General features: G+C 39.4%; 1 protein-coding gene across 7 annotated transcripts in view; it reads right to left on the bottom strand.

Moving 5' to 3' along the window:
* Positions 1-26,170, bottom strand: part of AKAP6 (A-kinase anchoring protein 6) — a 558,374-nt gene that overhangs the window by 261,421 nt on the left and 270,783 nt on the right. For all 7 annotated transcript variants that reach the window (XM_078448340.2, XM_060619471.3, XM_060619475.3 and 4 more), the window contains one exon: positions 16,109-17,875. In XM_078448340.2, the coding sequence (XP_078304466.2) occupies positions 16,109-17,875 (1,767 nt within the window). The remainder of the gene's footprint in view (positions 1-16,108; positions 17,876-26,170) is intronic.

The following is a 26,170-nucleotide window of genomic DNA, read 5'->3' as shown; positions in this document are numbered from 1 at the left end:
CTCCTGTCTCTAAAATAAATAAACATTAAAAAAAATTTAAACAACAACAACAACAAAAAGGACAGAACTAGAGCTTTTAAAATTAGTGCAAACTTTCAGACTACTATTGGTTTAATTATGTATTACTACCTAGATTGGGTTGCATTAGGCCAGCTCAAGTAAAGATTAAATTGTTTTTTTCATTCAAACTCTAAGTGTACGTACATACACATACACATGTATGTATTAGGTATTTTATTCAAAAACTATTTATTGCAAGCTTACTATGTATCAGAAACTGTATAGGGCCTGGAACTCACATATAAATGACCCAGATGCCTCTCTTACAGAATTCGAAGCATAGTGATATAAAGTGTGATGTGTGATAATGTGGATCAGCAGTTCTCAAACTTTTAGAACTCATTTAGACTATTAAGAATTATTAAGGGCCCCAAAGAGCTTTTGTTTCTATGGGTATCAATATTCATTTTAGAAATTTTAAAAATATTTATTAATTCATTTATAATAACAACAATAATCTATATGCATATTCACATAGTACATTGTTATGAAAAATAACTTCAAAAACAGTGAAGAGTGGCATGATGTTAGCTGTATGTGAATCTTGTTAATGTCTGGCTTGATAGAAGACAGCCGGATGCCATTTCTACTTCTGCATTTAATCTACTGAAATATCATATGCCATATAGCCTCTGGAAAACTCCGTTGTACACAGAATGAGAGTGAAAAGGCAGACATAATTTTAGTATTAATATGAAATAGTTGACCTTGTGGGCCCCCTGAAGGATCTTGGGAACCCTAGAGGTACCTGGATCATAGCCTGGGAACCTCTGTTGTAGATCATCCCAGTGTTCAGGAGTCAATGGAAGGCATTTAACTCAGTCTTGGGGCATCAAGGAGGGCTTCTAGGAGGAAATTACAAGCAAGCTGAGCCATGCAGGATAAGTGTAATTCATTCAGAAAATATAAATAAATAAAAGGGTACTGGGAGGAGCAGAGAAGAACATTCCTGGCAGATAAAGTCTGAGAGGGAACAGCTCATCTGAGAACTCTATGTAGCTGAGAATGGCTAACACTGTGGGGCAGTGGCGTGGGTGGGAGGGAGGGAAAAACTGAGAAATAAGATTGAAGGGCTTGACCAGGAGCCAGACCACACATAACACACCTGGAGTCTGGACTGTATCGTGAAGACATTGAGGTGGGACCGGATTTCTGAAGCAGGGGAGTGAGATAATCTGATTGGCATCTTAAAAGACTCACTCTAGCTGCAATGTAGAGAGTGAATGGCTGAGCATATGGTTGAGATCAGAGAAGCCAGTTAAAAGGCTGCTCCGTACAACATGAAGTAGTCAGTGAGGGCTGGACCAAGGCAGCAGCAGTGGGCATGCAGGAGAGGTGTCAGGCTACACAGCAAGACAAGTTAAAATGGACAGGACCAATTGGATGTGAAGGATGAGAAATTTGTTAGAATCCAAAATGATAGCCAACTTAATTTTAGTTGCAGGTACTCTTCTCCAAAAGAAGCAATAAGATATTCAGAAGGAAGAAACAGCTTGTAGGCAGATTATGAACATGGTATTATTAGATACTGTGAGTTTGCTTTCTGAACTCAGTTGAGGTGTGGAGCAAAACCTGGGTTAGAGAAAGAAACATACAGGTGGTCCTGGAGACCATAAGCATGGATGAGATAACCTGGGAACAGTGTAGAGGGGCATATCCACTGTGCCTTCTACATCATGAGGCCCCAGAGGGCAGTGCACTCAACATGCTTCACTCTAGTCCCTTATTCCATGTCTGTCTCAGTGATTCTTGACACTGGGCTGTGTCTCAAAATCAACTGTGAAACTCTTTAAACACATGCCAAATTCTGAGAAGGAGAATCTGCTTCAAAGTTTCTCAGGGCTACAATGATATAAAAGCCGACAGCTGTGGGGCACTAAGAACATTTTAGTGTTGATCTCTGAAAAAAAAGTACTTGCTGCCCCTTTGTGACAAGGTTGCAAGATATGGTATAACCAGGAGACGGGATGTTCTCATAGGAAGTACTCTGGACTGGGGGAGACAGGTTCTAGCTATAAAATGAGGGCACTGAGCTGAATAATTCCTCATGCCTTTCTGACCGTTCATATCTGTGGCTCTTGCATACAGAGCCTCCTTTAAAGCTATATATGTTCAGGTGGTTGACCGCCTCTCTTCTAGCTAGGAAACTGATCTTGGTGACCTTCACATACTCCCAATGTCTCCCAATCCACTCACCATGTCTATCCTTTGACACTGAGCCTAAATGTCCCTTTCCCAACAAATCACCCAACCTATTACTGCCTTCCCAAGACACTTTCTTATTCTTTCCATCTTTAGCAATCAGAGCTTTGAGGGATAATTCTAAACCTGCTGGAGGCCCTTCCTTTTTCTTCTTGTAATACATTGTAATGACCCTCCCTTTGGTTAAAGAGTGCTGTAAGAATTATTATTTATAAGCACATAATTATAAATAAGTATTATAAATATGTATAAATACAAATTATAAATAAGTAAGTACATATTATTTATAAGGTTGTTGTGTGACAATATTACAAACTAGCAGCTTGTTTGTATTTGTCTGAACACACATTCATAGCATAAATTCCCCTACATAAACTTCCTAAAATGTCAAGAAGTACATTAACTAAAATTATTGGGCCAATTAGAAAAGAATTATCTCTAATACAATATAAGAATCATCTGCCAAGACAGGAGGCCCAGAGTCTCATAGAGAAGAGAAGTACAAAAATCTGGGGCAACCAGCACAGTTCCCAAGAGGACGGAGAAGTAGCCTTAATCATTGTGGGTGGGGGTCTGAGGCTTCATAATGACTGAGGTGGCTGGAGGTGAGAGGAGAAAACAGGGTGGTGACGTCTGATCCCAAAAGGCTGAGTGTAAGGGTGGGATCAGAGAAGCCAGTTAAAAGGGTGCTACAGTACACCATGAAGTAGCCGCTGAGGGCTGGACCGAGACAGCACCAGCGAACATGGAGGTTACAGACAGAATGACCTACATACAGGAAGCTGCTAAGGCCTGACCCCTGCCCTCTCATAATAGTAATAATAACAACAACAGCAACCACAGGAGCGAACGTTTATTGAATGCTTACTACGTAGCAGGTACTCACCTCAGCTCTTCATACTTTTTAACACGTTCACTACTTCATACTTTTTAACACGTCCACCACACTCTGCCACCATGTAGCACCACAGAAGCTCCCCCATCTGTTAATACAGGTGACTCCAGAAATCACTTCCTACCAACGTTACCTTTTCCTTTGCCGTAAGGTTCTACCTAGTACTTTGCTGTATATTCATCTCTTTTGGCATCTTGAAAAAGTCTACTGTTCTAGGAGTTCTTTCCAGCTATATTTTGCTCATATAAATGTGTCTCTAGAAAGAAGAATGGGCACAATATAACTTTTCATGAGCCCTGTATCCTATGGAGAAGGCACTAGTTGACAGTCTCTTGAATACTGTGGCATGCCCCAAACAATGTAAAACTAAAGATGTAGTGAGGATAGGATAAGTAAAAGGGCTTTAATGGGACTTTATTTTATATGGGTACAAATAGTCTTCTCTACACTATAGGAAATTTAAAAAAATATTTTTGTTAATTCAACTTATCAGCTTTATCTTTATAAAGTAATGGGCTCCAGTAGGAAGAAAGAGGAAGAGTACTAGATTGTAATTGTGACATACACTTCTTTCTCTCTGTCTGCCTATCACTCTCCCTCTCTCCCTTACACCCCCCCCCCCCCCACACACACACACCTTTCAAGCTGAAGTCTCCAGACAAATCAGAAATATCAGAGCACCACCTCTAAGTGACACCTCTCTGGTTTGATTATTTTAAAAGCATTAAAAAAGAAAGTAACAACAGCTTCCTTTATTCCTGGATAAATAATTAAAGCAAACAGTAAAGCCACTGGCTTCCTAAAAAGTAATGCAGAGGTCTGCATCAAAATGGTAGATGGAAAGCATATGGGCCTGAGCTTCCAGGCAGCATCTTTCCTGGGTAAAGTTGTTTATTTGCCATGCAAAACTCAGGCCAATCATCTTCATATAGTAATATCCACAGCCTCAGACATGGTCTGACATCTGAGTGACCTTGACACAGAACCCACCCTCTTGGAATGATTTTCCCCTACATGGTCTGAACAGAGCACAAAAGCAGTGCTGACAGGTAATTTTAAGAAATCACAATGGCAAGTCTGCCAAGGTGAATGCTTCCTATCTGCTTCATTTAGCTTACCTGATTTCCTATAATTTCAGGCTAATCCATATCTAATTCCTACTGGGTTACTCTGTTCACTGTCACCATTGTTCCTGGTCTCGTGGCATCTTATGAACTCTAGTCAGGCCCCAAATTCCTCTAGGATGTCTAGTTCTTGTCATATTACAGTGATAGGAATGCAGCCTGAATAGTGTTATACCTTCAGGCTCACTGATGTCACAGCCTCACATTCATGTACCAGGAGGATCTTGTCAGGAGAATTTACCCAGAATCCCATGGAACAGAAAGCCAACCATGTTGAAGTGATATATTCCACTGTGTATCTTACTGAGAAATGGCTGCTTAGTTATTGCCTTACAGTCAATCTCACAAAATTTCAAACCTAAAAAGGATCTTAGAGGTCATCCAATTCACCTTCTTTATTAATGTATACTTTTCAAAAGTGAGGTTTAAGAGATTAAAGTTCCAAAGTAAAAATACTACTTAGGGGCAGAATTAAGATTCTTATTCTTGGAGCACCTGGGTGCCTCAGTCAGATGAGTGTCCGACTCAATTTCAGCTCAGTTCAAGATCCCAGGGTCATGGGATCAAGTCATGTCTAGGGCTCCATTCTGAGCTTGGATCCTGCTTGGGATTATCTCCCTCTCTCTCTTTCCCTCTACCTCTCTCCCCTGCTCACCCTCTCTCACATGCTCTCTCTCAAAAAAAATTTTTTTTAAATATTTTACTGAAGCTGCTACTGATTCCCTGTATTCACAAGTGAAGTCACACTAATGGTAAGACTAGTACAATGAGCCATTGTTGTTTGTAATTTCATATAACAATCTGTGCAATGGCATGAAAAACAATTAATATTCCATTTTAAAGACTAAAAAAGTTGGGGGGTTGTATAAACTGAGCCCTAAGTTCATGCCTTCAACTCCTTTACCCTTGAGAAAATGACCATATTTTTATGCCTCTCTATCCTCATTGGTAAAATGGGGATACAACAGAAGAGTATTTGTATCAGAGAGGGCTTTTTTCTTGAGAATTAAATGTGATGATGTGTGAAATGAATAAACCTCTTGGTACCTCACCTGACACACTTGTAAGCGGGCCACAAATGTCAAAGTTTGGTTTGGTTTTGTAAATTGTTATCTTTCCAAAGCATCCTACTAGCAATAAAGGGTCATGACATTAGGTTTAAGGATAAAGAAGAATTCACTATAATTCTAAGAATTATTTTAGTTGAATTAAAAAATGTAACACTCTTGATTTTCATCATCACAGAAATACTTCCTGTCAAATGTGGTTAGGCATTTTCATTATCTTTAGACAAGATATTATTTAATCAGAACCTCTCCATACTAAGAAAATAACAAAGAACTATTTTCATTTAATGTTTACAACTATAAACAAAAAGAACTGCACCTCTTTGTTTTATAAATGAGGCCAAAAACCAGATGCAGTGACTAGATATACCCTCATGGTGGTGCTAAATCATCACGATAAAGCCTTGAGACACATCTAAGGCTCTGCAGAAACCAAAGTGATGCAGGCCTGAAATATTCCTAACATATTAACCAGGAAGGAATTTGCTTTGGATCCCTACGGTTCTTTTCTAACAACCTTGAGCAATAACCTTGGCATACTATCTCAACAAGTCCATTAGCAATGTTAATTCACAGGCTTTTCCTGGCATTGAAACAAACAAAATGTACACAAAAGCTTATTATCCTTTAAAAAGTATAGCCTTATCTTTAAAAATATTATGCTGATTTAGAATTCTCAATTTGGATTGGGGTAACAGAGTTTACATATAAGATAACATTTACCTTTTCCCCATTCACTCACTGTGTACTTTAATTTCATATGTCCCTTGCAACTATTTGTTAAACTCCTTACATCTCTCAGCCCCCCAAACCAGATTGAAATCCCAATTCTTTTGACTCCTTTCCCCCTCTCCCTTATTTTTAAAAAGCCAAAAATTTTTATCGACTTGTCTTTTATAACATCTGCCACCTCTATCTCTTTATTTCCTCAGTTGGCTTCCAAAACCACTGTTCAAACCCTTTTATATGTCCAGGCTATTGTAATAACCTTCCAAATTAGCCTTAGAGCACTAGCTCCCAACCTTGACTGCACATAATAATTGTTTGAAGAGCTCTTAAAATTACCCACCTACTGAGATCCTAATTTAGTTAGTCTGGGGTGGAGCCTGAGGTTGGGATTTTTTTCAAATCTCTCTAGGAATGAAAATAAGCAGCCACAATAGAGAACCACTTTGCAAGTGGTATATCCAGGCAGGTGCACCACAATCAGATTAACCTTCATACCAACTCTCTGGACCAAAAAATTTAAGTGGTTTCTCATTTTCACAAAGATTGCAAATTAGTGACTTGAAATCCACATCTATCCTATATATGTGTTTTATTTGGCCTGTTTTAAAATTGTTCGGACCCAACATTTTTTAAATTGGAAGATGTCACATAAAACCGAGATTTCCTACTTTTTAAAACATTGCACGATCTTGCCACACAGGGTCCACATCATAGCACAACAATCACCTGGAGCTGACCAGTGGATAACCTTTAGATATGGCACTAACCCTCCAGTTGTTCGGTTCCCATCCCTCCCCATTTACACCTGGCTGAGTGACTCACTTATGTTATCTGTCTGAACTCTTAGAGGCATTTTAGTTTGTAGCTCCTGGTCTAGAGGATAAAGTTCAAATCGAACAATACATTCATTCACTCACCCACTCCCTCATTCATTTATTCATGCATTCATTAGACAGGTATTTATTTTTGTATTTGTACTATGCAAACACTTGGAATTCAAAGTCCATCATATTTTGTCCCTACAACAAACGCCATTATAACCAGCAGTCGGTTAAGAGACATTTGCCTCCCCGTGTTCATAGTCTAGAGGCTCATTTCTCAAACTCCTTTGCAGTTAGGTGATGCCATGTGACAAAGTCTGGGTCAGTGGGATGTGAACACGCACGGTATGTGCAACTTCCAGGTTGTATGTGTGAGAAGAAAGTTGGCTGCTCTCCACTTCCCTCTTCTGGTGAGCTGGAATGCAGACAGAATTGGTGAGCCACAGAAGAGCAATAGGGAGAAGGTACCTGGATGCATAGGTGGCCTCTTTCCTGGACTGTCTGCCTACCTCTTGTTATTTACAAAAGATAATTCTATCATATTATACTTTGGGGTCCCTTTGTTTATAGCAGTTTAACATATACTCCAAACACCAAGCATCTCTCTACCCTTTCCCAAATACATCTTAAATATTCTTGACCTTAACCTTAGCTTATGCCAAAATTTCAGTCATTAACCTTCCACCTCCTTATCTCTATCTAAATTCTACTCACCATTCAAGACCCAGCTCAAGTAGTTCCTCTTCTATGAGGCTTGATCTAGTTATACTTGTTATTATCTTCTGTCCTCTGTCCCCCCATTGTATGACTTTCCACATGGTATTTACCAAATACTATCTTATGTAGTAATAAGCACAGCACTTTCAATTATGTTGACAACATAATTAAAAATAGGTCTATAGTTTATAGACCTAAAACTATAAAACTCCTATAAAACTCCTCTGGGCTTCTGTCTAAGCCCAGAAGACAAATTCTAAGACAAAAATTTAGGTTGTACATAGTATAAATAAAGAAGAGAATACGGAGTTCCTACAGCATTCTGCTATTATATTACACCTTTTGTTGAATCATCTTCTGTACTATCAACTTATGTTCAATTAGTGATCCTTTAGGACTTTTGAATCTTCCAACTACAAAGCTAAGCCTTCCCAATTCATTAAGAATCTTTTTCCTTGATATTTAAACTAAATTATTATTTTCTTTATTCTTGCATCTAAACAATTCCTCAAATCTCTAGATACATGTTTCTAAGACTAAGAAATGCACTGAAGGGAGGAAATTCAAGCTTAGATAGTCATGAAAAGCCAACTCAAAGTGCTCTCATGTCCGGAATCTGAGAATCTAGGGCAATATTAAAGGGAGAAAGTAGAAGATACTCTTGGGAAAAAAATTAAAAAGAGAAACAGGAGCCAGAAAGTGAAAACCAGAGAGTCCAGAAATAAAAGTAAAGAAAAAGGAATGAGAAAGAAGATGTAAGGAAGAGAAGGAAATGAGAGACAAGAGGAAGACCAGCAACCAAAAGAAAACAGTTATCATAAAGGAAATGCACATACAAAATGAAATGCCAGTGAAAAACAGTCGAATCCAATAAACTTAAAATGCTTCTTACCTGATGCTCTTAGGAGATCATATCAACACCTAAGAGCAGACTACCACTCCAACGACTCTAGGAAAACTGGTACGTGATTGGTATAAAAGAAATGTCAAAAGTGAGTGAGAATCAAATTTGTGGCAGACCTTGATTATAAGCTACTCTTGGGGGTGAATAAGAAAGATAAATCTGTATTTCAAATGAGACTTATTCAAATCTCAAATCAAATAAATAATGCCCAGCTGAGATTATTAAAAAGAGTGACTCCGAATGTGTGTGTGTGTGTGTGTGTGTGTTTAAACAAATCCCAGAAGGTGACTTGGCTCTAGCTATGAAGCTGCATCCTATCTCACAAGAAAGCCTGGGGTGAGATCCTTAAAACATGAGCAGTAATCACACTGAGAAAAAATAAAGGAAAACTCAAAGACCTAAAACTATAAAACTCCTACAAAAAACATAGAGGAAAATCTTCATGACATTGAACTTTGCAACGATTTCTTGGCTATAACACCAAAAGCATAGGAAACAAAGGCAAAAACAAATGGAAATACAGCATACTTAAAAATTTTTGTGCATCAAGGTCTCATTCAAGAGAGTAAAAAGTCAACCTACAGAATGGGAGAAAATCTTTCCAAATCATATGTATAATAAAGGGTTAATATCCATAATATATAAAGAACTCTTACAGCTCAACAACAAAACATCAAATAACCTAATTAAAAATGGGCAAAGAACTTGAATACCTCTCCAGAGATGGTATACAAATGACCAACAAGCATATGAAAAGATGCCTCAACATTACTAATCATCAGAGAACTACAAATCAAAACCACAATGAGATGCCACTCCACACCCATTAGGATGGCTATTATTAAAAAAAAAACAGAAAATAACAAATGTTGGCAAGGATGTGGAGAAAATAGAACTCTTGTGCACTACTGATGTAATTACAAATGGAGTAACTTCTATGGAAAATGGTATGGAGGTTTCTTGAACATTAAAAATAGAACTACCATGTGATCCACCAATCCCATTTCTGGATATATACCCAAAAGAATTGAGAACTGAGTCTCAGAGAGGTATCTGCACACCTACATTCATAACAGTGCTATTCACAATAGCCAAGAGGGGGAAGCAAACCAGATATCCTTCCACAGATGATGAAAAAACAAAATATGGTATAGATACACAATGGATTATTATTCAGCTTTAAAAAGTAAGGAGATCCTGTCATATGCTACAACATGGATGAACCCAGAGGACATTATGTTACATGAAACAGATCAGTCACAAAAGACAAATATTATATAATTCCACTGATATGAGGTATCTAAAATCCATAGAAACAGAAAGTAGAATTGTGGTTACTGGGGCTGAGGGAGATGGAGGAAAGAGAAGTTTCTGTTTAGTGGGTAGAGTTTCAGATTTGCAAGATGAAAGACTTCTGAGATCGGTTTCACAACAGTATGAATATACTTAACACTAATGAACTGTACACTTAAAAACAGTTAAAATGGCAAACTTTATGCTATGTCCTTTTCATCACAATGAAGAAAAGAAAAGGAAGAAAACTCAGGACTATGTGCTATTTCTTTAATGACTGCCATCATCAGCATGGTATCATCGATGAGTCAACATACAGTCAAAATGAGGGTAAAAGATAGGACAACTTCTATATGGACCCATTTTATCTCCTGAAAAAAGGAATCAGTGCCAAGTTAATCCCAGGACCAAATCTCTTCTACATTCACATTACTCTGGGTTAACCAACCAGCTCCCTGCTCCATCTTGAGGCAGTAGCAAGGGTGGCTGCCTTCATACTGCTACCACAGACTTGACTACAATTTTACATAGCCTAGTTACAAAAAGCAAGCACTTGGCTAAGTATTTGCTGCACTGATTCTGAAATAACTTATGTGCAAAGACATCCTTAGCTGGCACCAAAGAAGTTTTTAAAATCAGGTTATAGATGTCTGAGATAAAATGCTAACAAGAGTTGGGTCACTGAACTCTAGTTGAGATGCCATAATCTGGCACTTGAAGACACTGGTTGGTGGAGAGAAAAGGGATCAGTTACGTCATGTATCTATCAGCTTGGTACCAGTGAGCTCAACCTAATGGAGTAACATCTTCCAGGATGAGCTTTGAGAACTTAGTGTGAGCAGGAAGTCTGTGATGTGAAAAGTGGACCTTGCACTATACCCCAAAGGACAGATCTCCTGAAATGCTTCACTGAGGTGACACCACACTGTACTGCATTCTCCCAGCCCTCCTGCAAATCATATAGCTGTTAATCTGGTGTCAAAATTGCTCACCTTAAACAAGTGACTACTCATTAGGCAGTTCATTTCTAGTCAGGTCATGAGGAAGAAGTCACGCTATTCACTTATGAATCTAGTAGTGGTTTGTGGGTTTTCTGAATAGATTTTATCTGTGTATGTGATTATTGTCTAACTCCCCTGGCATTGGACTATATCTGTAGGAGAAAACCAGGTCAGTCCTGGCATCTCAGTTGGAATCCCAGCTCTCATATTAGCAGCAGTATGACCCTGGGCAAGTCATTAGCATTGGAGCTTCAGATCCAACATCAGTAAAACAAGACCAATAAGAGCTCTTCCACAGGGTTGTCATACAAGTTAAATGAAAGAACCTATATCAGAACCTGGCACATAGTAGATGCTGATAAGAAATCATTTCCCTTCTTTCTTCCTTACTCTAGAGCAGGGGTCAGCAAATTTTTTTTGAACATTTCTTAAATGTTTTGCAATAAATGGGTCTGGTTCAATAACTTGACTCATGTTTTTCACTTTTAATTTTACACCTTGAGAAGCTCCTATTGGAGGTGAACATTCAGACCTGAAATGCTCAATTACCTCATCCACACAATAGGTTCTGGAAGGATCAACCATGTCTCAGCAAAATTCCCTCAACTCCCACTGAGAGATTGGGAAAGGGACATCCCTTAGGAACTCACAGAGTTAGTTAACAGAAACATTTTTATTTGCGGAGAAGAACAGGCTGCAACTTGTTTCTTAGGTTTTAAAATATCACTTAATAAATATGTTTGCATTTGCTTGTATATGTGTAAAGCACTTCTTAAAGGACACATAAACCAAAACAACAGTGATCACCTTTGATGGGGTGGGAACTCAAGATGTGGAATAAGGATAGAGAGTTTTTTACTGGATATTTTGTTTTTGAGAGAAAGAGAAAGAGAGAGAGAGAGAGAGAGAGAGGAGACAGCACACAAGACAGGGAGGGGCAGAGAGAGAGATTGAGAGAGAAAATCCCAAGCAGGCTTCACACTGTCAGTGCAGAGCCCAATGAGGACTCGATCCCACAAACTGTGAGATTATGACCTGAGATCATGAAATCAAGAGTTGGATGCTTAACTGACTGAACTATCTAGAAACTCTTTACTGGATATTTTTAAACATATATGTTTTTAAGCCATGTGAATACATTATCTATTCAAAGAAATTAATTTTCCTACAGAATAAAAAAAATAAAGAGAAAATTTTCACATTCACAAAACCAGCCCACTTTAAGAAGGACCCAAATGTGAGGGGTGGGGAATGACAGGAACCTAAATGGCATCTGTGACACTTGTCACTCGGGTGTTGTCCCAGGGATTCTATCACAGCCCCATAAAATCCCTAGTCTGTTAGTGGCCTTTTATGTGCCTTCTACCTTGTGTTCTGTGCGACTCAGAAAGGAGGCAGGGGAACTCGGGATGGGAAGGGAGGAGGAAACACCCCACTTTCCCTTTGATAAGGGTGGAGTCTGAAGCAGGATACATTCTTCAGCATTTTATAACTTTTTTATATCAGGCCAGAATTCTCCCCACAGATTGCACACTCCCTCCCTTCTTGGTTCAGTGTGTGCCACATTTACACATTCTTCCCAGCCACCTCAATCTCTCTTTTCTTTTCTGCCTTCAAATAAGCTTTACTTTTTTAATGAAACTTTTATTTGACTTTACTTTCAACTATCGTCTTTTGTCTCATATTGCTTTCTCAACCTAGTTCCTTGAGCTAGTAGGAATGATTCTCTCACTTCTCAATCATCTGTATTCCAGCTTCTACTTCTACTCTTTCATTGAGTCCATTTTTCTCGAAGGTCCTCACTGACTCTCAACTAAATCTAAGGGTTGTTTTTTTTTTCTTTGTTATTATTCTTCTCAATCTCCCTTTTACAGAGAACAAAGCTAATATCCATCTCACATCCCTTCTCCATCCATTTATTTAACACCCAAGAATCCTCTCTGTCCCTTCCTGGTCCCTACAGATGGGCCTATTCTTTGTTTCTGCCTTATAGCTGGGCTACAACTTGAGTCTCAGTTATCACCCCTCTTCTATTCTCTATCCTCATTTTCTCAGGGAATTCATCTATTCTCAAGACTTTATCTAGTGAATAGAGTAAAGCACATGGGGCTTGAAGACTTGCTCTATGACTTACTAGCTGGGAAGCCTAGGAAAATGATTTCGTCTCTCTGAATTCAGATTCAGCCACTCTAAAATGGGATTCATTCATTCGAATGAATTCAGTCTTTACTGAGCACTTACTATGTACCAGGCACTGTTATAAGTTCATTATATTCATTAGCATGCTTAACAGATAAATACTTCTTCCCTCACAGACCTCTCATTCAAGCAAGGGAAACAGTAAACATACTAAAACAAAAACCATAGTAAACAGAATAAAATGGTAGAATACAGTGAGAGCTGTAGAAAAAAAAATAAAACAGTTCAGGGGACACCTTTTAAAAGGTGGTGAGGGTAGGCTTCCCTTAAGAAGTTGGTATTTCAGTAGACACAGAAGAGGTTAACAAAATTAGAAATGAGGGCATCTGATGGAAAGATGCAGGCAGAGGGAACTGACAGAGGTCCTAAAGGCAGGGGCATGCCCAGCTTGTTCCTTCCTGGAACAGCAAGGAGGCCAGTGGGAATGGGGTGAAGTGACCGTGAGGAAGAGCAGTTGGAAATCAGGTCAGAGAGGAAATCAGGGGCCTCTCAATTGACAGGAACTGTTTGGGGTTTTGAGCAGAGGCATGATATGATCTGATTTATATTTTAAAAGGATCATTCTGGCTGCTGTCTTAGAAACAGACCATAATGGGAGCAGGATGGGAGCAGACAGACCGGTTAGGAGGCTAGTGCAGTAAACCAGACAGAAGATGATGATGGTGGCTAGGACCAGAGTGGGAGCACAAGGGGGAAAAAGAAGTGGTCCATTTTGGGTAATAAAATCTATGCTGTAGGGCTGTTTGAGAATCCTATGAGAGAATTACTGCAGGGAAAGTGCCTAGTAGAAGCCTGGTACCAAGAGGATGGTTAACACCCTTGTTATTATGTTACATTTGCAGGTAGAAAAGGTTCTCTGGGCCCACAGGTAGATCAAAGCTGGAATGTGATATCCTAGGTCAACTGACCTGGGGGTTGGCAGCTGCCCCACTGAAGGGGGAAGGGAGGGTAGACTGACCAAGTGTCTTAATCTTCTTTCAGCCTTTGCTTCATATGCCAACTCGGGGACAAAATTTCCAACTCCCTACAAGACACTTTCCCTTAACAGTTGTATCATATAATCAACATCAGTGTATTTATTTTTTAAATTACCTGCCTCCCCTCCACCTCAAGCCAGCTACCCATCCAAATGCTTCCTCCTGAGGAAGGAAGAGGCTGAACACTTGGCTTCATCCTTACACAATAATGGAAACAAAACGTGCTACCATTGTAAGTTGGTATTGTAGCCATTATCTGCTTAAAACATTTCTATTTACAAAAGAAGAAACAAGACCCAGAACGAAACATGATTAGCCATGGGCCACTCTAGGCTTTAATGACTGAGCAAGGCCTGGAGCCAGTTTTCTGGATCCAGCTCACTTCCTTCAACAGCCCTCCCCACCCTTGCCTGTCCCACAACACAGAAGTCCCTCAGATTGGCTGCCACAGGCCAGTATCTCTGCCCTGGTCACCATCACATTTATCATGACCTCCTTCCTGTTCCTGTCAACTAAATCTTCCAGAAAGGCTATTGGAGGCCATGGCCTACACTGCTTTTAAGTGTGGTGCCTCTGAGTTCAAATCCTTACTCTGTGATTACTAGCTATGAGGCCTAAAGCAAATTTTCTAATCTGTTCTGCCTTAGCTTCTTCACCTAAAAAAGTCCTACCTCCTATGACTTAAACAGAATAAAGCACATAAAGCTCTTATCACAGAGCCAAGCATGAAATAAGAGCCCGGGAACCATTAGTTGTTGTGGCTTACATTACTACTCACAGTAGAAGTAGCTTCACTTTCAGAGAAGTTTCCATAGGTGTCTGGTGAGGAAATTCTAATTGCCTTGCTCTGGTCTTCAGGGCCTTGTAGCAACCAGGTCTATTACATATATCGGAACTTTCATTGCTTTCTGTTTAAAACCTTCCAGTCAGGACAGTTCTCTGTACCTCCCCACCCCCCATAAACATGCTCGTTCCCAGTTCCCACCTCTGTATTTTGGTTTATGCTCCTCCTGCCTGAAATACCCACTGTCCTCTCTGTCTAAATCCTGGTATACTCTTCAAAACTCCACTGAAGTTCTCGCACTTGACAAGAATGCCCCAGGCAAATCCTAACTCCACTGATATTATTTCCTCTTTCCAATACTACGGTATTTGCATGCAGTATATATTGATCACTTTCTTACTGAGAGGCATGGGAGCATTTAGTTAATAAGTATGGGTTCTAGAGCAGGTACCTGATCTCTCTCAGCCTCAGTCTCCTTAACCATACAATAGGGATGTTGTGAGGATTGAATATATAAATTCTTAGTAAAAATAATCATTAATATATGTTATGATTGTCTATTGACATTAACTCTTCCTTTGTTTTAGGCACCTTCATTTTCCTCCTCCAGGTTAGCCTGTCCATGTGTACTATACTTTTATCCAGTGTCTTAAATCACAGCTTAAATTATGGAGCTCAGTCCAGAGAATTTTGACATCTGCCTTCAAATACTTCATCTAATAGTCCATTCTAAAAGTACAGATTTATCCAAGATATCACCCCCACCTCATCTCAGAGCCCATGGATGGTACACAGTACAGAGAGCATGGTGATCAGCCAGGGGCCTCAAAGAGGAGGAAGACTGAAGAAAAACAAGGTCTCCCCACTAATTAGAAACATCTGGTCTATTTCTATAGGGAGCTAACATTGGGAATGGTAAGCTGTTCTCGGGTTAGAACAAACCAATCAAAAAGCAGTGAGGACAACTACAATATTCCATTCACATACTCCTGACGTACTGGTCTGTGCACGGCTGCCGTTCTGCTTTATTTCGTGTTCCATTCAAGGGGGCCCACCATTCACCAGGAGTCATGATGGGTGTCACCAATATCAACAGAGATTCCTGCACCAAGCAGCGCCACACCAAGCTAATGCACTGACAAGGGTCGTTCCTAATGATGCACATTCTGCAACAGTGCAGTGATCATTGTGCTTTTTCTTTTCTATCTTCGGGGAATCAGGATTATGAAAAATAGCTACACTTTTTATGATGGTGATGGGCAGGGGTTGACCTTTTTCCAGCATTATTTCCAAAGATCATATAGGAACTCTTTCAAGTCAAGAAGACCACCTTACCTCTATTTTTTCCCATATGGCTTCATAGTTGTCTTGGTGTTGAATATCTTGCATCAGTTTCTGAATTAAAGCAGATTTTGTGGCAGAATGGCTCTCGTTTTTCTCAGAGGATGAAGCTCTCTCCGACTTCTCATCAATGTATTTTTTCATACCAGAGAGAGGCATACACAACTCCTCATCAGAAAGAATGTCACTCAGGGGGCCAGACTCCATGCTCTCTCCCAGTGAAGAGGCTATGTCACTGGACGAGCTGGGAGACACTCTGCCTAGCCTCGTATGCTTCTTCTTGACATGGTACGTGGGGTAGATCTCAGAATCCGAATTCATTTCAGACAGTTCCCAGTCATCGATATTTTGAATGGTTTCTCCTCTGGGTTTCTGAGGCAGAAGCTTTGTTAGGTTTTCCAATTTCAGAGCTAAAACTTCTGTCTGCTTGAGGTGTGAGGGCAGTGCCAGGTATTCGTCGGAGCCATACCAGGCCTCCACGACCTGACCATTCCTGCTGACATGACTTGGGGAGGAGGAGTAACTTTTTTTGCTTTTGTGTTTTGAAAGAAGGGGCACTGGAGACAGGATGCTGTCTGAGCCAGCAGAAGATTCACTACTTTGAGTAAGAGGTGGTGAACTGGATGTCTCTGACCTCACTGGCAATTTAGCATCCCAACTTCTCTGGTTACACGGCTCCAGTGAGGATGTGGAAACGGAGTCTGTTTCTGGCCTCTCTGTGGCATTGGAAGTACCTGAAGGAATCCCATTCGACACTACTGAGCTCCTCATGTTTTCGGCTTGCTTGCCTGAACCGGCTCCCCGTTTGGGTGTTCGGCACAGAGGCACCTCTGCTGGGGCCTTGTGTGGCTTCTTAAGTCGAGGTTTCTCTTTATGGCAGTCACTAAGCCTCCCCAGGCTGGAGGATATTTCCTTAATGTGACTTTTGACTGTGTTCTCAAGATTCCCATCTGCAACCTTGTGCAAACACTCATATGACTGGCTGGCAGCGGACGGGCTGTTGGGGTAGGAAGACTGTAACACCAGACAAAGCTTGGATCTGTCAGGAGCTTCCACCAGAGAAGGGGTGCTTCTGCTCAACTCAGGCTTGAGATCAGCCATCTGCTTCTTTGTAACAGTGCCTTTCAGATTATTCTTAAAAGTTTCCTCTTTAAGGAAAAGCCCTCTTTTTGGCAATGTGGGCTGCGTGGGAGAGTCCTCATTATAATTAAAGCAATCTCTGATGGATCGCTTGGGAGTTGCATTTTCACAAGGCAGAGGCTGTTGGTTCTTTGCCCCAAGCTGGGAGGAGGAACTGGATTCTTGCTTCACAGCCTCAGAAGGGGGTTGTTCAGCATTTGTCAGAGCCTCCCCTGAAGATGATGTCCCAGGCATTAAGCCTGGTGGCTCCTCGACGGTAGAAGCACTGTTTTTCTTGCATCCACCTCTGTCATCTGCTGAAAGAGATACTTGCGACCTCTCCTCCCTGACTGCTTCGCTGCAGTTGGGAGGGACGGGGTCAGTAGCCACCGTGAGTAACCCAACGCTTCGGATGAGCTCGGGGAACTCCTTTTCCATCTCGCTGTAGCTCCAAGAGTCAAAGGGTTTGGTTTTGACCTGGCTAGAGGTCATGTCACCTAGGCCACCGAGCAAATCCTCACTTGGACTGTAGTCAGACAGTTCAAAAGCAGTAATACCACAATCCAGGGACAAGTAATTTTGAGAGCATTTGATAGTTAACTGTCCTGAGTCATCCACTTCTGTTAGAGAATCAAGTCGGCCCTGAAACAGACAAGGGCAACAGTTTCAGTAAATGCAACATCAATTACACTCAACTGCTGTTCAAATGAAATCTCAGCAGAGGCCACTGTAAAGGTCAAAAATGCAGCTGTCTCAATTTCTTCTGGTTTAACATACAGAAAGGCATATTAATCAATTATATTGCTTTATATAGTATCCTGTTCTTAAATATTGGATATTCCTTTAATCTGGAGAATAAAGCCTTGATAGAAATGGTCAAGGTCAAGCCAAAAATATCCATTATTGCCTTAACTTTCTATTTTAAAATAGCATACCGTTCATTGAATAATTCATTTTTTATGCAATGCCTTATGTAATGATATTCTGGGAACCAAGTAACGCTAAGAGTAAAATCTCCATGAACATCTGTTTTACCCCTTGCTATCATTCTAGCACCTACCACAGTGGTTAGCTTATAGAAGATGCCCAATAAATATTTTTAAGTGGTATAATTAATTACACTAAGTTTGACATGTTAACTACATATTTCATATTTATTTGTCATATTCACAATGCACAGGAAGGTGAACTATGATTTGCATACATCACAGAAATAGTTCCAGACCAGCTTCTGTTTGTACCCACCCTTTTGAAGGTAGACACAGGTAAACCTGGGGAAGAGTAATGAATATTAAAACCTTACCATCTCAGTCCCTGTCCTCTCTCTCTCTCTCGGCATGCATTTCTTGCCCCCACTCCCATTTGTGTGTGTTAGGTACCAAGTGCCTTTCTCCCTTGTTATTTATAATTCAAGATAGCCCAGTTTGATTTGAAACCCCCCTATGCCATCAAATAGCTTTACTAGTATTTTTAATTTTTAATCTTTAATTATGTGATTAAGGCTTTTGTGTCATCACTAATACAGTTTTCTAATATCACACAACAAACAGGGAGACTTTTGATGGATGATTAGCTGAAGACAGAAGGGCCCTGGAATCCTGTGATGCCTACCATGCTAAGTAAAGCCTGGTCTAATCTAGCCCCTTAGGAGATGAAGGAAGGAAACTAAAACATGGAGGGTCATTTATCCCTTCAGGCCTCTTTTCTCCTGGAGGAAGAACCGGGTGAGCAAACTGAAGGCAGAGGTCACATGGCCGCTGGACCCTGTGTCCTTTCAGCCAGGTTATCCCACGATCTGGTCATTCTAGGACCTTGCACTGGTTGTTGTTGTTGTTGTTGTTCATTTGTTTGTTTTACTTTTGGAAATTTTCTCTCCCTTCCCACCTTCACCTTGCATTTATCTCTTACTCCCCTTACTGGTACCCACAACACTCAGATAAATACTAATAAACCTCATTTAACTTTTCTAAGCCTCAGCTTCCTCATCTATAAGTGGGGATGGTTGATTACTACTATTAATTTTTCATTTAATCCTCGCAATAACTTTCTTCTGGGGCCTGTACCATTGTCCCTGTTTTATATAGGAGGAGCCTAAGCCAAAAGAAGGTACGTAACTAGCATACAGCCTCACAACTAGGGGCTGAACTAGGCCTTAAATGCAGGCCTTCCGACCCTGAGTCCACACTCTGACCTCTATATCATAATTTTCTTTGATTCATTGGCTATTATTTTAAACAGACACACCCCCTCCTCCAGTTTGTTTTCCACATTGTCACTAGAGTAATCTTGACAAATTACAAATGTGATGCTTAAAGTCTTTATTTGCTTCCTGCTGCTGGGTTAAAAATCCAAACCCTTCCAAGGACAGTCATGTAGAGGACTCTTTCAAGTCACTCTCCCCTCCCTGGCTATACCAGCCGCAATGTCCTCCTTTCAGTTTTTGAACATAATGCGTTTCTTTTGCCTCAGGGCCTTTGTACATACTATTTCCTCTGTCAAGAACATTTCCCACCTACAATACCCCTTAACTAGTTTACTCTTACTCACCCCTCAAACCTCAGACCAAGCTTCACTTCTTCAAAATTCCAAACTCCCACCTAAGTCGGCATTTTTTCTTACAAGCTCTCATAAAACTATGTTGTTTTTCTTTTAAGCATTTACATCAAACTATAAATAAATACTTCTGTGATTACTTGATTAATTTGTTTCTCCACTATTTTGTAAGTACCATGAGAGTAACAAGCACATGAAAAATGGCTGACTCACCAGAACATTTGCAACATTTGGCATGGTGATGTGCATAGAGTAAGTATTCACAGATACATCTGTTGAATAAATGAATGAATGGGTGAATGATGATATTTTGGAATGTATCTCTATGCCTTCATGTAATTTCTTCCTCTGATTATGTAGTTTTAGCTGACTCCAGTGACTAAAAGCCCAAGTTTCAGAGCCAATTCTAGCTCCAACACTAATTAGCTATATGACCATCAGCCAGTAGCCTGATGTCACTAAACCTCATTTCCTTCATCTGTAAAAAACAAGTGATAAACCATGTCAAGGGCTGTTGTAAGTTTTAAAGGAGATAATATATGCAAAACACAAGTCTGGCACATGGATAGGTGCTCAATGAATGTTCACTCTTACTACTTATTTATTATTACTTTTACTGATCAAGTATATTGAGGGGGAAAGTGTCATCAAAATGAGAGGTATCCCTATGCTAAATTACATTGTACAAAATGAGTAACCATTATTAACTGCCAATCTCAACAATAATTATCTAAATGAAATTGTGTGACTTTTATGCTTCATTCCTGGACTAAGCCCATGAAATAACAAAGTCAGAAGACAGATCCACTGACAAATGAGCCAGTCAAAAAAAGTCATACTTTATGCAATTTTTAAGAGAGTAATATGGAAATTCTTATCTAAAAGCAGGGTTTGGGGTGCCTGGGTGGCTCAGTCGGTTGAGCATCTGACTTCAGCTCAGGTCATGATCTCATGCCTCGTGAGTTCAAGCCCCACGTCGGGCTCTGTGCCGACAGCTCGGAGCCTGGAGACTGCTTCTGATTCTGTGTCTCCCTCTCTCTCTGCTCCTAACCCACTCACATTCTGTCTCTGTCTCTCTCAAAAATAAATAAACATTTAAAAAATTTTTTTAAAAGCAGGGTTGTTCAGGCAACTACAGATGTTGGTGAGGATGTGGAGAAAGAGGATCTCTTTTGCACTGCTGGTGGGAATACAAACTGGTGCAGCCACTCTGGAAAACAGTAAAAATTAAAAATTAAAAATAGAACTACCCTACAACCCAGCAATTGCACTACTAGGTATTTATCCAAGGGATACAGGTGTGCTTTCTCGCATGGGCACATGCACCCCAATGTTTATAGCAGCACTAGTCAACAATAGCCAAAGTATGGAAAGAACCCAATGTCCATCAACAGATGAATGGATAAAGAAGATGTGGTGTGTGTGTGTGTGTGTGTGTGTGTGTGTGTGTAATGGAGTATTACTCAGCAATCAAAAAGAATGAAATCTTGCCATTTGCAACTACGTGGATGGAACTAGAGGGTATTATGCTAAGCGAAATTAGTCAGAGAAAGACAAATATGATATGATTTCACTCATATGAGGACTTTAAGATACAAAACAGATGAACACCAGGGAAGGGAAGCAAAAATAGTATAAAAACAGGGTGGGACAAAACATAAGAGACTCTTAAATAAAGAGAACAGAGGGTTGCTGGAGGGTTGCTGGAGGGTTGCTGGAGGGGGGATGCTCAAAATGGGTAAGGGGTATTAAGGAATCTACTCCTGAAATCATTGTTACACTATATGCTAACTAACTCACATATAAATTAAAAAACAAATTAATTAATAAGCTAAACAATAAATAAATAAAAGCAAGGTTGTATTTTTAAATTTTTTAATTCAGTACTCAGAACTTATTCCTTCACAAAATTAGTATTATTAATGATAGTTAAGTTCCCAAGCTATCCCATAAGTTGGTATTTAAATTACTAACTAGTTGAAATTTGCATTATTTTCTATCATTTGTGTCATGAAAGTACAGCACTGCAGCTACTTCAGTGAGGTTAAAGAGGTTTTAAGTAAAAGTGTTTCTTTGATGGGTAGAGAAAAACAAATTTGAGAGTTCAGGTAAAAATTAGACCCTTACAAGTGTCAGGCGCCTGTTTCTGGCCATGTAAGAATGCTGCAGCCCTGGGAAAGTATTTGGTCTCCATTTTGAGATACTGTCTTAAGTATCTTAAGATCAGGGAGACTGTTATGCTCAAAAATAACTGGTAGTCAAGAAATATTAGATGAATATATGGCATGAAACCACATCTCAGATAACAGGGTATGGCTGCCTTTTCCTAAGTCTTCCCCTAGAGATCCCTTCCTTAGCCAGTCCTTTGTTTGGAAAAGAAAATGCCATACTCAAAGACACTTAGTGCTCCAAAGGGAAGCCTCTCCCGTCCTGTTCCCAACCAGGCCAAGATTTCTGTCATGGCTGAGTGTCACTCAGGGGTAACTATTTTTAATAATGCTGCACTTTTAATGTGAAAAAAAAAAATCCCCCCCGAACAACAAAACAAAAAACAGCATATAGAGTATCCATTTCATACCCTAAAGACCAAATGATAAGCATGTACCTGAGGTATTTTTTAAACACAGTTTGTTACTAAGAACATTCTTCAAAAGTACTTTTTCTAGATTTCACCATGCAGAGGGCATTTTTTTAAAGTTCTCTGAAGTATCTCAGAGCAGATGAATAATGAGTTTCATTTCCTAAAATATTGCTTAGTAATACTAATATTTTTAGCCCCACTGCTTTCTTCTGGACCAGTCGTCCCAGACAGTTTTCTAATGTGTGTAATTAATAGCCTCGGGTGGATAGGGAGGTGGGGAAGAATGAGCGTTGTTTTTACTGTCCTTTTTTCTTCAGAGATATCACATTTAATTGCGTAGTGCCGTGAGTTGTGTCATGGGTGCCTAGCAATGTCTAAGCTCGAATATACCTCCATTTCATATGCTATGAAGCAGTTTCTCAGATGAAGCTTATGTTTTGTGGAGATGGTAATGTATTCACTTTATTGATGGATAATTTATTCACTTTATTGCTGGCTTCTATCTGGTTTCAGACATCAAGGAAACCCTTCCCCTGCCCCCCGTTGAAAACAAAAAATTTTGCTTTGTTCCTCACCTATGATTAACTGAAGCTCTTCCAAATGTCTTCTTAGACCTTTTCTTTTTATACAACTGCATTTTGCTACCAATGAATATGAGATTTAATACTCATAATTTAGAGATTTGAATATCTCCCTATTAAAAAGCCCCCAAAGTTATATCAGTGTCCATGGTCACATCAGGGTTAGTTTTGTGCCCTTATTCAGAGTTCTTACTGAGAAGAGAGTTTGAAATAGAATTTACTGGTTTTAACCATGGGTATAGTAAAAAAAAATTATATGCCCCTCCTTCCCCTTCCTCCTCTAATCTCACTACATGCTGTTTGTTATGCTTCAACTACCAACATATAAAGTCACAGACCTCTTACTGGTGGGCAAGAGGAAAACACACAGGAATAAATTCAAAGAGTCTCTATTTTCTACAGGCTAAAATTATGAGTCAAATGATTAATTTCCAAGATTGATCCTATTCCACCAACCTAAAATAGTATCTCCGTCTTCTATCCCTAAAGCAGTGATTATCTTCATTATTTAATTCAACTTAACCCATCAGATTTTTATATACAGTGATTCTAATAAGGTGCTGTGGTTGATAGAGATGATTATAATCCAGTACCAACACTCATGAAGTTCAGATCTAGCGTATACTTTGTCATTATATAAATTGACCTGTGACAAGTGCTCATAGAACACAAAGGGTGATGGTGTGTGTGCTCTGGAAGGATAAATGCACTCCCACAGAGAGGGTTAAGTATCATTTAGGTAAAGTGCTTGCCACACCATCTGGCTTAATCACTGTTTGCTATTGTGTTAATATTATTAATAGTTACCACTACTGGTGTGATTTTACCTCAACCTCAGTCATGTCATCTGTAAGATGGATACAAGAGTATCATCTGTAAAATAAGAATACTGGGACCATCCCTGCCTGCCCTCTGGAACTGTTTGAGGCTCTAACAAAATTATGAAGGTGATTCCTAACAGGTCTCATTCATCTCTGACTGCCTACTGCCTTACAGATAGTAGGAAATCAATAAGTATTTAGGGGAGGTAGAAAGGAAAGTGGGAAGGAAGGGAGGGACAGAGGAGAGAGGGAGGAAAGAATCACTATTATTATAACAGAGATTGATTAAGAGGTAGTTTTCTTTGTTCTATTTATTCCTAGATTTATGCCCTGAGGTAGTCACTTAACCTCTCTTAGATTCAATTTTTCCCATCTATAAAATGGAACTATTTTTAATATCTCTTACCTTCCTTACTAAATGAAACAATAAATATAAAGTGTTTATCAAAGTATCTGAAATATAAAAAATTTCAGTACAACACATTTTTACACAATGTTGTAAAAATTGCCCTGTTCTTTTTATTTGTTTACTTGATTGGTTTTATCTTAATACAACATTTGTTAATTTGTTTTCAAATTTGGTCTGCTTCATATTTAAATACAAGAATGAAACTTAACATTTTGTTTTTGCAAAGACAGAAAAGAGAGAACTTGCCACTTTTTCAGCTTCCCAACTTATCCTCTAATATGGCTCAGAAACTCAACTGACTTACAAAAAGAGAAAAAAAATTCACTTTCACTGGAAGGACATCTACTATTCCAGGTCATCAGCCTGTTTTATGCCATTTCCTTCTTCATTCTAGAAATCTTCCACAGCTGACTTTATTCTGATGAAGCTTAGAATTTTAACCCAATTCTCTTCCCATTTTTCACAGTCCCAGTGTGCTTGCTGGCAGAAACAAATAAAACTAAGCAGTCTTTGAAATGGTCTCATGGAATTCACACTAGAGGCACAAATAGGATCAGGTATCCATTGTTTTGGGAAGGATGGTAATGGAAACAGTGCTTCAATTCATAGAAAAATGTCAACAAAGCCGATGGCTGAGAATCCACTGTTCCTTTATCCCTCACACAACATATTCTTGCATATTTAGGACAGAACTAAAGAATCCCAAATATGAAAATGCACTAAATTGTTTCCAATCAAATATGTAAATAACTGTTGAGCTCACATTGCGAGAACCATAATGGATTCTACTTAGTATAAACTTGAAACATAAAACAGTGGCCAGTGACAATTAGTTAGCCTCAATGGCTTTTTCATCATTACCTGGGCTACCCTTCATGAATGACACAAATACATGATGAAAGTATTCCACAAAACAACAACAATGATAACAATAAATCCTAGAACACTGCTCTATCCCCCACTCAACAACAAAGAGTTGGTGATTAGTAAATGTTTATTTAATGAATAAATAAATATATAAAGGGAACTGGTTTGATCCAATAATTTCTAATGCCCCCTCTAGTAGTAGAAAGTAGGCAGATCTGATGACTGATCAATACTGGATGTTAGAGCCAGCAGAACACATAAGGAGGAAAAACAACAACAAAAATATATAGATTGAAGATGGCAGGTAGATTTCTAAAGAGCTCTTCAGAATTTAGAAAAATCTTTCCCAACTCTCATCTCTACCTCACTACATATACCTCATGAATACCAGATTTAGGGCAAAGTTGGACAGTTTGGGATTCTTAATAGCCTCTCAGGACCACAAGAGTCCCAATCAAGGACCACCTAGGGATCGCACCGGGGAGGGATGGCATCTGGGCACTAACACACACACCAACGGATCACCTTATGATTAAAACAGGGCTCTACTGAAGTTGGTATCACCTCCCCCACTGCCTTGATGGCAGCAAAAGCTGAATGAAAACAAAGAACACGACATAAAGCTAGAGGTGAGCCTAGGAGATTTGGATTCTCATAAACTTCCAGGGCCTTCAGGGAATTTGCTACAGCAAGAGCATCATCATGAAAACAATAATCAACAAGTATAAATCATTTATGAGAATAAGCACAAACTTGTTTTGTTGTTGTTGATATTGCTGGAGACACTGAAACATTAATACTAAATTATGCAACACTCATTATAAGACCTGTTAATCTTACTTATTTATGTGTCTTGTAAACCTCTATAATATATATTTTCCACAAAACCAAAGGTAGAGCACTAAACTGGATGTCAAGAGCCAAGGAACTATATACATGTATATGCACACATTCTATGATTCTACACACCATATCTATCTACACACACAGACACACACACACACACACACACACACACCACAGCCCCTGCTTAGCACAATGCTTTGCTCTCATACATATGTCAATTTTATTTGGAGTTAGGAGAGTTTACTTGGATTAAAATTCACAGTCTTCATTCTTAAGCCA

Source organism: Panthera onca, chromosome B3, assembly GCF_046562875.1.
Source record: "Panthera onca isolate mPanOnc1 chromosome B3, mPanOnc1 haplotype 2, whole genome shotgun sequence".
NCBI classification, from domain to species: Eukaryota; Metazoa; Chordata; class Mammalia; order Carnivora; family Felidae; genus Panthera; species Panthera onca.
Note: the sequence above shows the minus strand (reverse complement) of the source record. Positions and strands in the feature narration are given on the sequence as shown.